This window comes from Microtus ochrogaster (assembly GCF_000317375.1).
Source record: "Microtus ochrogaster isolate Prairie Vole_2 chromosome 14 unlocalized genomic scaffold, MicOch1.0 chr14_random_2, whole genome shotgun sequence".
Classification (NCBI taxonomy): Eukaryota; Metazoa; Chordata; class Mammalia; order Rodentia; family Cricetidae; genus Microtus; species Microtus ochrogaster.
In genome coordinates this window covers 3,837,122-3,850,933 of record NW_004949097.1, presented here as the reverse complement: position 1 = coordinate 3,850,933, position 13,812 = coordinate 3,837,122, and the positions used below count along the sequence as shown (strand labels likewise).

General features: G+C 42.7%; 1 protein-coding gene across 1 annotated transcript in view; it reads left to right on the top strand.

Moving 5' to 3' along the window:
* Eps8 (epidermal growth factor receptor pathway substrate 8) overlaps positions 1-13,812 on the top strand; it is a 181,909-nt gene that overhangs the window by 117,837 nt on the left and 50,260 nt on the right. Inside the window, exons 5-8 of the mRNA XM_005364535.3 lie at positions 8,641-8,708; positions 9,840-10,001; positions 10,109-10,258; positions 13,020-13,102. Of these exons, the coding sequence (XP_005364592.1) occupies positions 8,641-8,708; positions 9,840-10,001; positions 10,109-10,258; positions 13,020-13,102 (463 nt within the window). The remainder of the gene's footprint in view (positions 1-8,640; positions 8,709-9,839; positions 10,002-10,108; positions 10,259-13,019; positions 13,103-13,812) is intronic.

Sequence of the window (13,812 nt, the reverse complement as noted above, 5' to 3'; positions counted from 1 at the left end):
TGCAGCCTGCTTCTGCTGCTGGGATGGTTCCCACCGCCAGCAGCCTGTGTCCTCTGCAGTCGCTCCAGTCCCAGCCGGTCCCAGCCGGTCCCCGCTGGCCGTGATAGGCGTCCTCCGGCCGCGTCCCGGCGCCCGGTCTTCCGGCCGCGTCTCCCGGCGCCCGGTCTTAGAGATCCATATTTTTAAGCTCAGAACCTGCTGTCATGTTTGAAATGACAGAGCTAACTAGATAATGCTCCTTTAGAATCTTTACAAAGCCTAGGCTATAAACTCTTTTCTTTCCTACAACCTGAAACTTTGTCTGCAGTGTGATTAATGTTTTAAAGAAGTCTGCTGCGTGGTGCTGAGAACTCAGGAGGGGTTTCTCATTTATTATTTGTAAAATGTATGCCGACCTCTGTGGCCAATCCAGCTGACGATTATGGGCCCATAGATGATGCACTGTTCCACTTAGAGCTATTAAACATTTGTGGTAGTCAGTCAATATGACTAGTTGCCTTGATAGAATTTCTCTCTAGATCACAAACTAATAAGGTGTTCTCTTCAGTCCTTCTGGGACTTCCGTTAACCTCTTTAATTTGTTTTATAGGTGCATAATTTTAGTTTTGAGACAGAGTCAAATGTTGGTGTGGGAGAATTGTCTGTATTCTGTCAATCATGTTATAAATAAACGCTGATTGGCAAGGTAGGAAATATAGGCGGGAAAACCAGACTGGAAGTAGAAATGATGTAATGAGAACAGGAGAATTCTGGGAAGGAGGAAGTTGATTCCTCTCTCTCCTGCCCAAACCACTGAAGCAGCAGAATGTGATCTGCCCCACTAAAAAAAAAGGTACTGAGCCACATGGCTAAAATATAGATCAGGAAAAAATGGGTTAATCAAGATGTGAGTGTTAACTAATGAGAGGTTAGAGCTAATGGACCAATCAGCTTATAATTTATGGAGACTTACGTGTGATTTTCTTTGCCGCTAAACAGTTGTGGGGTACCGGGCGGGACAGAAACCCCCAACAAGCAAGCCAGCCCTCCATGTTACAAAATGTGTCCCAGGTGGCTTTGACCTCACTGAGTGGCCAAGGTTAACCTTGAACTATTGACCCTCCTGAGTCCCACCGTTTGCAGTCACGTGTCACCATGTCCAGCTTCTGTAGTGCCCGGGACTGAAGCTGGGGCTTTGTGCCAGCGAGGGAAGCACTCCGCCCACTGAGCTGCATCCCCAGTCCTCTCTACTCTTCACTACAAGTTACTAAGAAGAAGCTGAGTACTCTCGAGACACATCACATTGGAAGGCACTGGAAGTTTATCGTTTATAGAGGATTTGTGTGAGCTTTATTACTGTTTAGCAAATAAGCTAGAAATGTAATTAACAGCAGAGACGCCAGCAAGAATTCCCACGTCCAAATACATTTCTTCCACACCGGAGCTGTGTGGCCTCGAGCGAATGACTTCACCTGCGTGTGCCTCATTTCCCTCAGCTTTTCCGCTAACACTGTAACAATAGCTAAATGATATATAGTAAACTGTTTCCAAAGCAGTGTAGGAGCAGAGAGCCCTGTAAATGTTTCCTATCATTATGCTTATTATCGTAGTTACTCTGTGTTATAGAAACAGTAGCATTTTCTAAGTTTGGGAATTCTTATACATTGACTAGGCTTATGACCTTGGTGGTTAAGACTTACCAATCCTAAAGTTTTACGATTTGTTTCTAACAATTCAAATCGTGCATTCATAAAATGGATCTAATGCTATATATAAATGTGTTTCCCGGTGGCTATGATAATGCCGCGAATGCCGTTTTCAACTCTGTTTGTGTCCTGTCGAGACATCCTTTCTCCTTTCTTCGTTCCTTCCCGTTTTATAATGCATATAATGCATTCTGACTACTCTCCACACGCTCTCTTATCTCCCTCCCATCCTGTTTACATCCCCCCTACTCCCTACACGTCCCTCTCCCAGGTTCGTGTCTGTGGTTGTTTTGTGACCCATGTACTTTAACCAGGCCATGTAGGTGACCACTACGCTAGAACTGTCCACGGGAGCCTGGTGGGATCACAAGTGGTATGCAGGGGAAGACAATGGCTCCTATCTCCCCAGATTTACCAGTAGCTGACAGTTGAGCAGTGAGGGCTGAGGCCCCTCCTCCACCCATGCCTGATTGTCCACAGGCCTGTTCTCTAGCCAATTCAGTGTAAACATTAGCAGTTACTCTCAGTTTGCCATCACAGAAGATTGCACTTCCCAGCCCTTTTCCCTATTGTTCAGACCTCACGTTTGTTCCTTTCCCTTGCCCACGCTGTTCCCCAGCCTTGCAGGATATGGTCTAATTGTTTCAGGCTGAGCCCTTGCTCTCGTGCTTGCACCCGTCCTTGTTCTCAGCACCTTAAGCAGCTGTAAGTCTGTGCATTCGAAAGAGAGTTTTCTCGGATTAGTTGAGAATGGCATTTGTCTACGGATAGGAACCACATTGAGACATTCTTACCACAGCTTAGTCACTTGTGGTCATCTTTAGAGGATGTATTCAGCACATACTTATTTGGTGATTAACATGTGCTCAAACCAGGACCAGTAAAGTCTGATTCCTGGCTGTAAGCGTCTTGTAATATAGAGATTGGCTTGAAGACACTGAATAAATGAAATGGAGTTTGTAAGGATAAAGCAATCCCTTCAACCTGCCATTTCTAGACTGACATTTATTATTATGGACATTATATTATGGACTATGTAAATCTATTGGTATGCTTCATAATTGCCATTATCTCTGTTTCCATGCCTCTTGAGTCATTGCAAACATCAATGACAGATGATCATAGCCAGTGTGAGTTATGGTGAGATAGACTAGCAGGAACTATTTTCAAATACATGTGACCACGTAACCAAGTAGAACCAAGAGGATATGAGCAATTGAATGACTTATACACACACACACAGAGAGAGAGAGAGAGAGAGAGAGAGAGAGAGAGAGAGAGAGAGAGAGAGAGAGTTGGAAGCCGCTTTTAAAGCTTTCAAAGTCTTTAAGCACAGAAGCACAGAAGAGCCCAGGAGCATATGGATTCACTTTTGAATTCTGTTAGACCTTACAAGAATTACCACCAAGGCTCTCCACAGTGCCCCCCAAGCAGAAAGGGAAGGAGCACCATCAAATTATTTTTCTGAAGCCATTGTCATTCTGATAATAAAATTGGAAAAGAAATAACAACAATAAAAAACTATAAGTCAATTACCTTATTGAACATAGATGCAAAATTTCTCAATAAAATACTTGCAAAGTAGAATTTAGCAACACAGTAAAAAGATCATAAACCACGGCCATGTTGGTTTCATCTCAGGAAGCAAAAAGATACATATGTACATAAATACACATAAACCAACACATAAATAGAATCAAAAGGAGAAATCAGAAAATTGTCTTGATAGATGCAGAACAAGCTGTTATCAAAATCCATCATCATCATTCATAGTAAGAAATGGTAAAAGAAAGGCGTGAAAGGGTACCCATGCAAGAGGAAGAAGGCGAGGTATCGGTATGTGCGAGAGAAGAAGGCGTGGGGTCCACACGTACTAGAGAAGGTATGGTGTCCGCACACGTGAGAGAAGGTGGTGATTGCCCATCAACACTGCAGTGTCACCCTTCAAAGACAAGGAAAAGCTAACCCTAAGATTCATATGGAAGCATCAAAGACTCCAAGTATCCAAAGCAGTCCTGAGAAGCAGAACAAGCTAGAGATAATGCAATTCTTGAAATCAAATTATACTATAGATCCATAGTAACAAAAGCAGACATGTGACCCAATGGCTTAGAGTAAAGAAACCATAAATTAATCCCACACAGCTACAGTCATCTGAGACTCAACAGAAATGTCCAAAATATACACTGTGGTTAAGACAGACTCTCTTAACAAATGTTCCTGGGAAAACTGTATGTGTATCCATATATAGAAAGCTGTTGTAGTAAAAGGCTAATAAAATACTAATTAAGTATATTAAATAAATACCAATTAAATATATTAATACATATATGCAACAATGTATTCATATATAAGATAGTATTAACTATATGTAGGAAGCAATGTGAATCTCATATATGCAGTCAGCCCCTGACGGTGGCCTCCATTTGTCCTGTTCACTGCAGGGTTCCCTGTGCTTATTGATCAGCACAGTGGCTAATGTATCGTTCATGCTCAATAACTACTTGTAGAATGGATATAAAGAACTAATGAGCTGCTGAGAGCTTGGTGTTAACTGGAGAGTGTAAAGTAATGCGTTCAGAAATAAGATGAGGAGAAAAGTGAACGCTACCCGTGTTAAGAAGAAAACTAACTGATTTGAGGGACAGAGAGACGGCTTAGCGCATACGAGCTGCCGCCACCATGACTGGAGATGTGGGTTTATTCCCGCGGATCCACATAGAGACTGGAGAAAATGGGCTCCTGCAAGTCGTCCTCTGACGGTCACTTTGCCCCCTCCCTTTTTATGCACACGAAAGTTTTCAAGCCGTAAAAATGATGTGAATATTATTTCAAAATAGCGAACAGCCCTTGGCAATTTTCAATTAGGAAAGAAAGGTGAAATTGGTCTTGGGTTATGTATGCTTTGACCGAACCTGGTGCATCAAAATTTAAGTAGTATGAAAAAATTAGATGTCCTGGGTCTGGAAAGAATGCTCAGTGGTTAAGAGCGCTGGTAGGTCTGGCAGAGGACCTGGGTTTAATTCCCAGGACCCACAGGTGGCTCAGAACCCTTCATAATTCCTGTTCCAAGTGTTCCATGGCCCTCTTCTAGCCTCTGCAGGCAGGAGGCACACATGGGGAGATGTAACACACATAGCTACCTGTATGAGATGTCCTACTGACACCAGATAAGGCACTCTTGACAGACCAAAGTACAGATCCGGCCGAAGTCCCGGTTGGTGAACCATGAGTTTTATTAGGGTTCCCTACAGGGATATGGGTGAGAGGTTATTTCCAGGAGCAGACATGACTCAAAGAAAGCTGCATTACCCCAGCACTGGTGACAGCTCACAAAGCTGGGAACCTGAAGCACACAGCACAGCTGCAGGCGGCTTAACAGATGGATAGTGTCCTTTCCAGGGGCCCCGTTGGTCTAAACCTCTTCCAGGCAGCTAGATTGCTTTCTGCCTCTTCCCACCAGCTGGTCTGGTCTCACTGCCTCTCTTGCTACTTGGCTTGTTGTCTGTGCAGCTCCGCTTTGCTCCCGTGAGAGAATTTCAGCTTTTCTTGCTTACTCTGACAGGGAGGGGCCTAGTGAATCTGGTCAGTTTCAGGGACTTCCTGAAGCTGTTTAGAGGTGTTATTGCTTGTCTTGTTGTTGTTAAGACTATGGCAGTATGAGCCACAGTCCCATGTTTAATTTAGGTCAAAGCGTTCTCTGTAACTGTTCTTTGACTTTTTGTTGAAAGGTTCAGGTCATTACTTTCTGAGCAATGCCTTTTTAAAGGAAAAGTAAACGTTCTTTTGTCTTAGCTGTGTGTCTGAATATTAGCACTTTTAAATGAGCAAAGTAGATAAAAAAAAAAAAACAAGCTTCACCATTGCCTGCTTACCTGAGTAGGTGCAGTTGTACGAACTAAACACTTGAATGAACTTGCAGTATAATATATCTGGCCTCAAGATGGCTATCAGTTTGTGTAAGAGCATATCAGCTCAGTGCTAAAGTGATCTGCAAAGAATTTTCTCATTGGTTATTGAATCTAATCTGTCTGAATGTGCTTGTGTGTTCTGTTCTACAGGATTAAAGCTAATACCAAAAAAAAAAAAAAAGTTTAGCAAAACTAGTGTTACTCAGAGAAAATAAAATTGTATATAGGTTTTAAAGGGGACCAGTATCAGCACAACACACCTCAAGACCAAGTTCTGAGCACAAAGGAGATGTGTTTGCCCCAGAGGGACAAAGGGCAGGGATAAGGGACAAAAACAGGAGATTGCAGACAAGGGAGATGGGGATGGGATATTTGCTGGGGGGAGGGTTGAACAGACTGCCTCTGGATAAAGAGACAGTCTTGACCCGTGGACAAATGGCAGTTTATAAACAGAAAAGGGGAAACTCTGTGTTAGGATGAGGTGTTTAATTGTAATTGGGCATGTTAATTAGGGCAGCCTAAAGGGGGCTTTTGGTTGCTGGTCTTCAGTATTGTGATAGCTGGACCTTGGTGGTCTTCCAATTCTTTTCTTTCTAAGTCATTTTTAGGACATCAGTACACGTTTAGGGTCCTTCCAAGGTACTTTTCTATGACACGTATCTTATTTCTTGTGAAGCGTGGTAAAGAAAGCAAGCTAGGAATATTGGGCATGGCAGCTCACCCTCTGGCAGTCAGTCAGAAGGAGCCGTTGCCATCACCACCAATCATTTCTGTTGCTATGAGTTATGTTTTCCTGGGATTGAAATACTGTGTGTTCTGAGATCTGGGGGATGAACTTTTACTTCTTTATAATAAAAAAAACCTACGCAGTATGTTGACCCTTTACTTGTATTTGCCAGTCATTTTATCTGGAAGGCCCAGTCAAGCATTTGAATATGCTGGAGCCACTGTATCATCTTGCCATCAGGTACCGTGGCAACCGCTGCCATTCCCTCTGTTATCCGAAGGTCACATCAGAGGAGACAACCACTGTTGTGTTCTGGGGCTATGCTGGAGAGTTGAGCAGGAACCTGATGAACCTGTGATGTTGAACTAGTGGTTCCTGCTAGAAGTGCTCCTGGCAGATACCTTCATGAGTCATACGCTGTGCTTCATGGGTGACAGAGGGTTTCCCACGAACAATTGATCATGTATTAATATCCCACATTAACCCTCAGCTAATAGAAAAATGATGGACCTCTTTGCTACAGATGTTAGGTCTAATCACAGGGGAAGAGGTGTGCTTTGAAATGCTTGGGAAAATGGCAGGTGGAACCGGATCTTTCTTGTGACCACATTGTTTTGGTAGGAACAGACGGAGCGTACTTCTTCAGATCATCCTCCAAACAGAAAAAGAAAGGTAGCCACGGTTGGACTTTGTGGTGTGTGTGCTTTTCTTGAGTGACTTTAATGCTGCAAAAACAAAACCAGAATAGAACATGAGAGGCGATAAGAGGGACACGGAGGTTTTCCTGGGTAAATCTGGATGGAAAGATCATGGCTTTTATGTATTTGAAAAGCATTCATTTGTCGTGTTTTTAAAACATTGGACTCGAATGTTTTGGGTCTGCCTATGTACTTTATATTTTTCTACTTGTTCTTCAATTTTTATGACCTTTTTAGTATAGAGACATCTAAGAGTGAAAAGAAACATGTTTATAGTTAAAAATGCTGGCTGGTAGGAAAACTATACATATCTAGTGTCTATATTTATATAGATATTTTATGTATGACAATATATATGACATTTATCTACACACACACACACACACACACACAATCACAAAACCTAGAACAAATACTTAAGTATGCCAAAGGTTTTCAGGCTTTAAGGACATTACCTTTAACTTGTTTAACTATTTTATATGTAGTAAATCTCTGAGACCCAGGCCCTTAAGATTTTTTGCCTAAATCTACTTTCTTACGTATGGACAAACTCAAAGCTGGGTCGTGGGTCACAGAGTCCCCTGATCACCCACTAGGTTCCTTTCCATCCAAACATTCTGCCTGAGAAGAAATAAAGCAACCCTGAATATCCAAAGAAAGTACTTGATTGGAAACTAACAAATACCAAATACGGATAATGCCTGGACTTGGTTTGTGTTTGGTTTTGCAGCATCTTCAAAAGGAAAGGTCCCTCCTGCCTGCTGAGTGGTTTGATGCAACAGCTGTTTACCCAGCTGCCTCATTCTCCCTGCCTGCTTGTCTCTGTAATTCCGAGTATCTCATTTGTGTGTCCTGTTGCTGTGTGACGATTGTTAGTTCATGGCAGTCCTTGGGACTGAATCTGTTTGGGTGTGTGGAAGGAGATGGTCCTTGCTGTGTCTGTTCATCGGCGTCACCTCCCTCATGGCAGTCAGTACCTACAACAGCGTTCACAGGTGCATTTTGACTTTGGTGCATCCGCAGAGGAAATTTGACAAATACTTTTTAAAAATCTTTTTCATAAACAGTAGGTTCCTGATTAATAAAACCTGGATATTAAATGCCTTTTTTTTTCCCTCTTTGAACACTTATAATGTGGGGGCCGGAGGGACGACTTCGCTGGCAAGCTTGTGTATCGTTCTTGTGGTGGGCCAGAGTTCAAGTTCCCAGCACCTACACTGGACAGCAGCTCACAACTGGCTGTCACTCCAGCTGCAAAGAATCCAATGCCTTCCTCTTGTCCTCTTTGGGCTCATGCATTTATGTGCATATATTCTCACAAACATACCTGCATATACATAATTAGTAAAAAAAAATGTTTAAAACCTAGGATATTTGTAATTTTTTAACTCTGATGGTTTAAATTTGGGTCTAAGGGCACTCGCATGGTGTTAGTCTTTCTTGTGACCTTGGGATTGGCTGTGAATAAGGAGTGTTTTCAGGCATACGGCACAATGGGGACTTGTCAGTGTCTATATTCATATGTGAGAGAGACTAGCTTCAGAGGTGTCATGTGACTCCAGCTACGAACTTGAGCCTACTGGTAGCTCAACCATGGCTTTTCAAAACTTCTCTTTCAGAGCAAAGGAAGAACTATGCCCGAGACAGCATCAGCAGCGTGTCAGATGTGTCCCAGTACCGGGTGGAGGTGAGAAACGCTGTTCCTGCCAATATGTAGGATGCCTCTACAGGGGCAGAAATACAGGGGGAGAAATCAGAACTGTGTTTTGATTCATTTGAATGGAATGTATTTTAAGATTTTTTTTTGTTTTTGTTTGTTTGCTATTTCTGGTTTTTTGAAAAAGGGTTTCACGGTAGCTTTGGAGCCTGTCCTGGAACTCACCTAGACCAGGCTGGCCTTGAACTCACAGAGATCTGCCTGTCTCTGCCTCCGGAGTGCTGGGATGAATATGGATCTTTCCTTTAGATTTTTTAAAAACTGAGATGTTACGTGTCAAGCTATTGAGAAAGTTTATGTTCTAGTTTCATAATAAATACATTAAAATCACAGCTGCTGCTCATTGGCCTTTAGCAGCCCAGTTAAAACAAGAGAAAGGCTTCCATTTCACTGTGAAATTAAGCTGTGGTACACCAAGCAGTTCAGTTTTATATTTGGTCTCCTCTATTGCCATTATCAGCTCTTATTAAAACGCTAGTTGCATTTTAGTTTTGAAGATATTTGCTTTTCATCGGAATCAAAACGACCCCAGTTTATAGCTGAAATATGTAAGCAGGGCATCATTTTAAAATTGCTGTTTTCAGTTTGCTGCTTATCTCGAGCACGCTTAATTAAATCAACCACTTTGTTTCGGTAAAGTGGTTGCAGGAGAGGGCAGACTTGGCAGCTGTTACAAAGCAGCACCATAGCGCGGCCCATGGGTAGGTGTCTAGGATGTTGCCGCCACCGGGAATGCTGCCATCGTGCCGCGTTTCAATAGCTGTCTGAGTAGGGGGCATTCTTAGTTTAAGGAGAATGCTGTTTATGGGTTTTTACTGCTAAGGACTTGTTTTTATTCCATGCTATTGTACCTCTATGTGACCCATCATGAAACAGGTTTAGAGGTCTTCGAGACAAGACACCCTGTTCTGTGTGCAGCAAGGCCCACTCAACTCCATCCTCTGTGGAGTTACTGAGGTTGTGGTGTGCTGTGCTCGTCCTTTGATGCGCTGACAATCAACTTCCATTAGGCCAATTCTTCCTTTGGGGACCTATGTACAGAGAACGATTTATTTGTGTGCCAAAAGTTTTTCTTTTCTTTCTTCTTTTACTGACCATAAGCACCTGACCACCTTCGTGCTGGACCGGAAAGAGGCTATGATAACTGTCGATGATGGGATAAGAAAGCTGAAGCTGCTTGATGCCAAGGGCAAAGTGTGGACTCAAGATATGGTTCTGCAAGTGGACGACCGAGCTGTGAGCCTGATTGACTTAGAATCCAAGGCAAGTGTGCGAAGCTCATGCTGCTTTGTCCCTCAGGAATGTCAGTCGGGACAGGTTCACGGATGAGTGTAAGCTGGATACTATGAAATATTTACTTTTTTTTGTAGAATGAATTGGAGAATTTCCCACTAAACACAATCCAGCATTGCCAAGCTGTGGTGCATTCATGCAGCTATGATTCCATTCTTGCCTTGGTGTGCAAAGAACCAACTCAAAACAAGCCGGATCTTCATCTCTTCCAGTGTGATGAGGTTAAGGTAAAACAGTGATTCAACCTTCCCGTTATTTGTGTGTGTGTGTGTGTGTGTGTGGGTGTGTGTGTGTGCATGCGCAACTGTGTGCATGTGTGCTTGTGTGTGCAGGTACCAAGAGAGGTACCTAGTAGAGGGTGTCAGATCCCTAGGAACTGGGATTATAACTCTTTGTTAACTGCCTGATAATGGGTGCTAGGTGCCCAGTTCCTACTCTCTGCAAGAACAGCAAGGCCTCATAACTGCTGGGGCATCTCTCAGGTCCCAGTTCATCCCACAACCCTCTTACACAATGCTCTGCAGCTGCCAAAGAACCCTTCTTGGTCATACAACTATTAGGAGCTAGGGTTTAAGATTCTGAGACTGTGATAAGGAAAACTCGTAACTAAATGTCTTCCTTAAGTTTCTACTCAAGTAAACAAAAGAGGAGATCTGATTGCTTTTTTTAAAAACACAAGGTGTGGTATGATAGTTTCTCCCACTCAGGAGGGTGAGGCAGGAGGATTACAGAAAGTCAGAGGCCAGCCTGGCCCACAGAGTGAGACCCTATCTCAAACTGTCAAACATAGTTGTGTGATGTTTATCTTTGTTTACAAAGTATAAATGATGTATTAAATTCTCATAGGACCTTGCACATATAATTAAAATTCAATTGGTAAAAATCACGCTGGACAGACAGACAGTAAATACTTATGTTACACGTCTATTTTGTTCATCGCTAACCTCAGAGCTCGTATTCTTTCAGTGAAATAGTTAGATTGTCCATGGTATTGATGTAAAATTTGCCATTTAATTATGTGACTTGAAAAATTTCTCTGGGTTTGTAATCCCTAAGTGAAATGAGAAATAGTTGAGCACAGTTACCAATAATAGGCTAGAGCCCCCCCCCCAATTTATATTTAGTGTTTTCTAGAACACAGTTACTAATAATAGGCTGGAGCCCCCCAAATTTATATTTAGTGTTTGCTAGAACACAGTTACCAATAATAGGCTAGAGCCCTCCAAATTTATATTTAGTACATGCTGTAATTTCCAGATGATTATAATTTGTGATGCTTTATTAAGCCTTAGAACTTATCTTCCACATTGGTTATTGTTATTTTATGAGTTGGTTTCTCTTAAAGAGAAATTACTTTGGTTGAGGGGCACCTTAGTTTCTCTTTTGTCACTTGATAAAACACTGATCAAAATCAACATAAGAGAAGAAAGGGTTTATTGAGGTTTAGGGTTCCAGAGGGACTGGCATCTGTCATGTGGGTGTTGTTGGTCTTTTACACTTTGGGCTCTTTGACTCTTTTGGAGGCTGCCACCCAGCTTTTAAATAATCACACATGGAATCTTATTCTTACTTATGAATGCCTGGTCATAGCTTGGCTTGTTTGTAGCCAAGTTTCCTTAACTTAAATTATCCCATCTACCTTTGGCCTCCATACTTTTTCTTTTTCTTGCTTCTGTATGTCTTTCTTTCACTCTTACTCCATGGCTTGCTTTATAGTTGGGTGGCTGTTCCCTGGAGCATGGTATAAGATGAGGGACATCACCTGAGGTTGTCCTCTGACTTCCCTATGTGTACCACTGTGCAGACGCACCCCCCCACACACATCCCCGTCCCCACCTCTCTCAAATGGACCAGATGATCTTGAAGGTTCCCATCAGTTCCAATTTTTTTCTACTCATCAGTGCTTACTGCTGAAGAATATGTGACTCATATATCTGAGAAAAATAAGCATAATTACACAGAGCGAGCAAGCACCAAAATAGAAGATGAATACATGAGCAACAACCTCATATACCGTGATAATTACTGGCTACAAATAAATTCCTTAACCAAGCAAAATTAACCCCTTAGCTACAAACCTAACTTGGGTTCCCAAGATAATCTAATCACTGGTCTTGTTGGAAAGCTCGTGAAACAAAAAAAAATGAAGTGGTTATTCAAATGGATGTAATCTACAGCTGAGACTCCACCTGTTGATGGAGAGCTATGTGAGCTGTCCATCTCTGTGGCAAAGCACGCAAGCTGGAAACCTTATAGAGGGGAGAGGTCTGTTTCCCTTGTGGCTTCCGGGGCTGCGGCTTATGGATATTTGGTACATTGCCTTTGGGCCTGCCGTGGAAAAGTCCATGACAGCAGAAAGTGTGTGGTAGAATTGCTGTTCACTTCATGGAGAACAGGAAGCGAAAAGAGAGAGACAGGAAGTATCCTGCAATCCCAATGTCCTCTTTAAGAGCACGTCCCAATGACTTCTCTTCCACCACCTCCCAATAGAAGGCTGGTAACCAGGCCTTCGGCATGTAGGTCTCCAGGGGCACTGCAGACAGACACAAGCCATATGAGTAGATTTACCTTAAGCTCAGAGTGTCCACGTTGGGCCTGGTGATTGTTTTGGTGAGTTACAGCTGCCCCAGAGGAGGGAGGAGAAAAGGACACACCAGCCATGTCTGTCTTTACCTGCCCCCTTTCTTTCTAACAAAGTAGAGACACTCACCTGTGTCTTTTGTGCATTTGCCTTTTTATATTGGGCTCTTGGGCAAGAATCTGTAAGTAGAATCTGGACCTAGATTAACCCTAAAGATGAGTATTTGATTTTCTTATTATAACATTCACCACTAAAAACCAGAGTCATATTTTTAAGGCATATGTTTTTTTAAAAAGTCTTTTTATTTTCTTTACACTGTGAATCTAAATAACTTTTTTCTGTTCCTATCTTCCTATCAAAACCCAGACAAGCCTATGGCCTTCCATCTAACCCATCTCTCCTCACAGGCGAACCTCATCAGTGAGGATATCGAGAGTGCGATCAGCGACAGTAAGGGCGGGAAGCAGAAGAGGCGGCCAGAGGTCCTGAGGTGAGAGCATTAAAAAAAAATTGGTGAGCTGGAATTTGATGGTGTGTCTACTTTTTTTCTCCTGAAGCTTTACAGAAATTATGTTCAATAGAGGTGAATTATTCTGTTTTCCAAACTGTAACCTTTAGTCTCAATTCATTTGCTCTCACTGGCTTCTCGGTCTGTGTGTGTCCCTTCCTGTTTCTCCGTGTGTCTATCAGCTGTCTCCCGCAGAGCTTCTCACACACGTGTAGATACCCTGGACAGTTAAAACAGATGTATGGTATTTTAAGAGATGACCCAAGGCCGCCCCATGTATAAACCATGAGTCCATTGGCTTTTCAAATCTCATGTGACCCGGAGAAAAATTCAGTGTGGTTTCCCAGGGAATTTTAATTTCTCTGTATTTCTGTGTCTCGGGAAGCTATAGGCAGACAAAGTAGGGCTAGTCGGGAATCCTTATTTCCTTGACTGTGACTCCCGGGGTTGAAGGGCAAATCTCATCAACTGAGAGAATGGCTGTCGCAGAAATGGGGATTGTACCCCTCGCGGTCCTGAGTACAATCCCCATTCCCACACACTGAGACAATGGGGATGATCTTTCGGGAATTCACCAAGACCAGCTAGCCTGGGTCTGGAAAAGCATGGGATAAAACCGGACTTACATAGCGGACAATGAGGACTACTGAGAACTCAAGAACAGTGGCAATGGGTTTTTGATCCTACTGCGC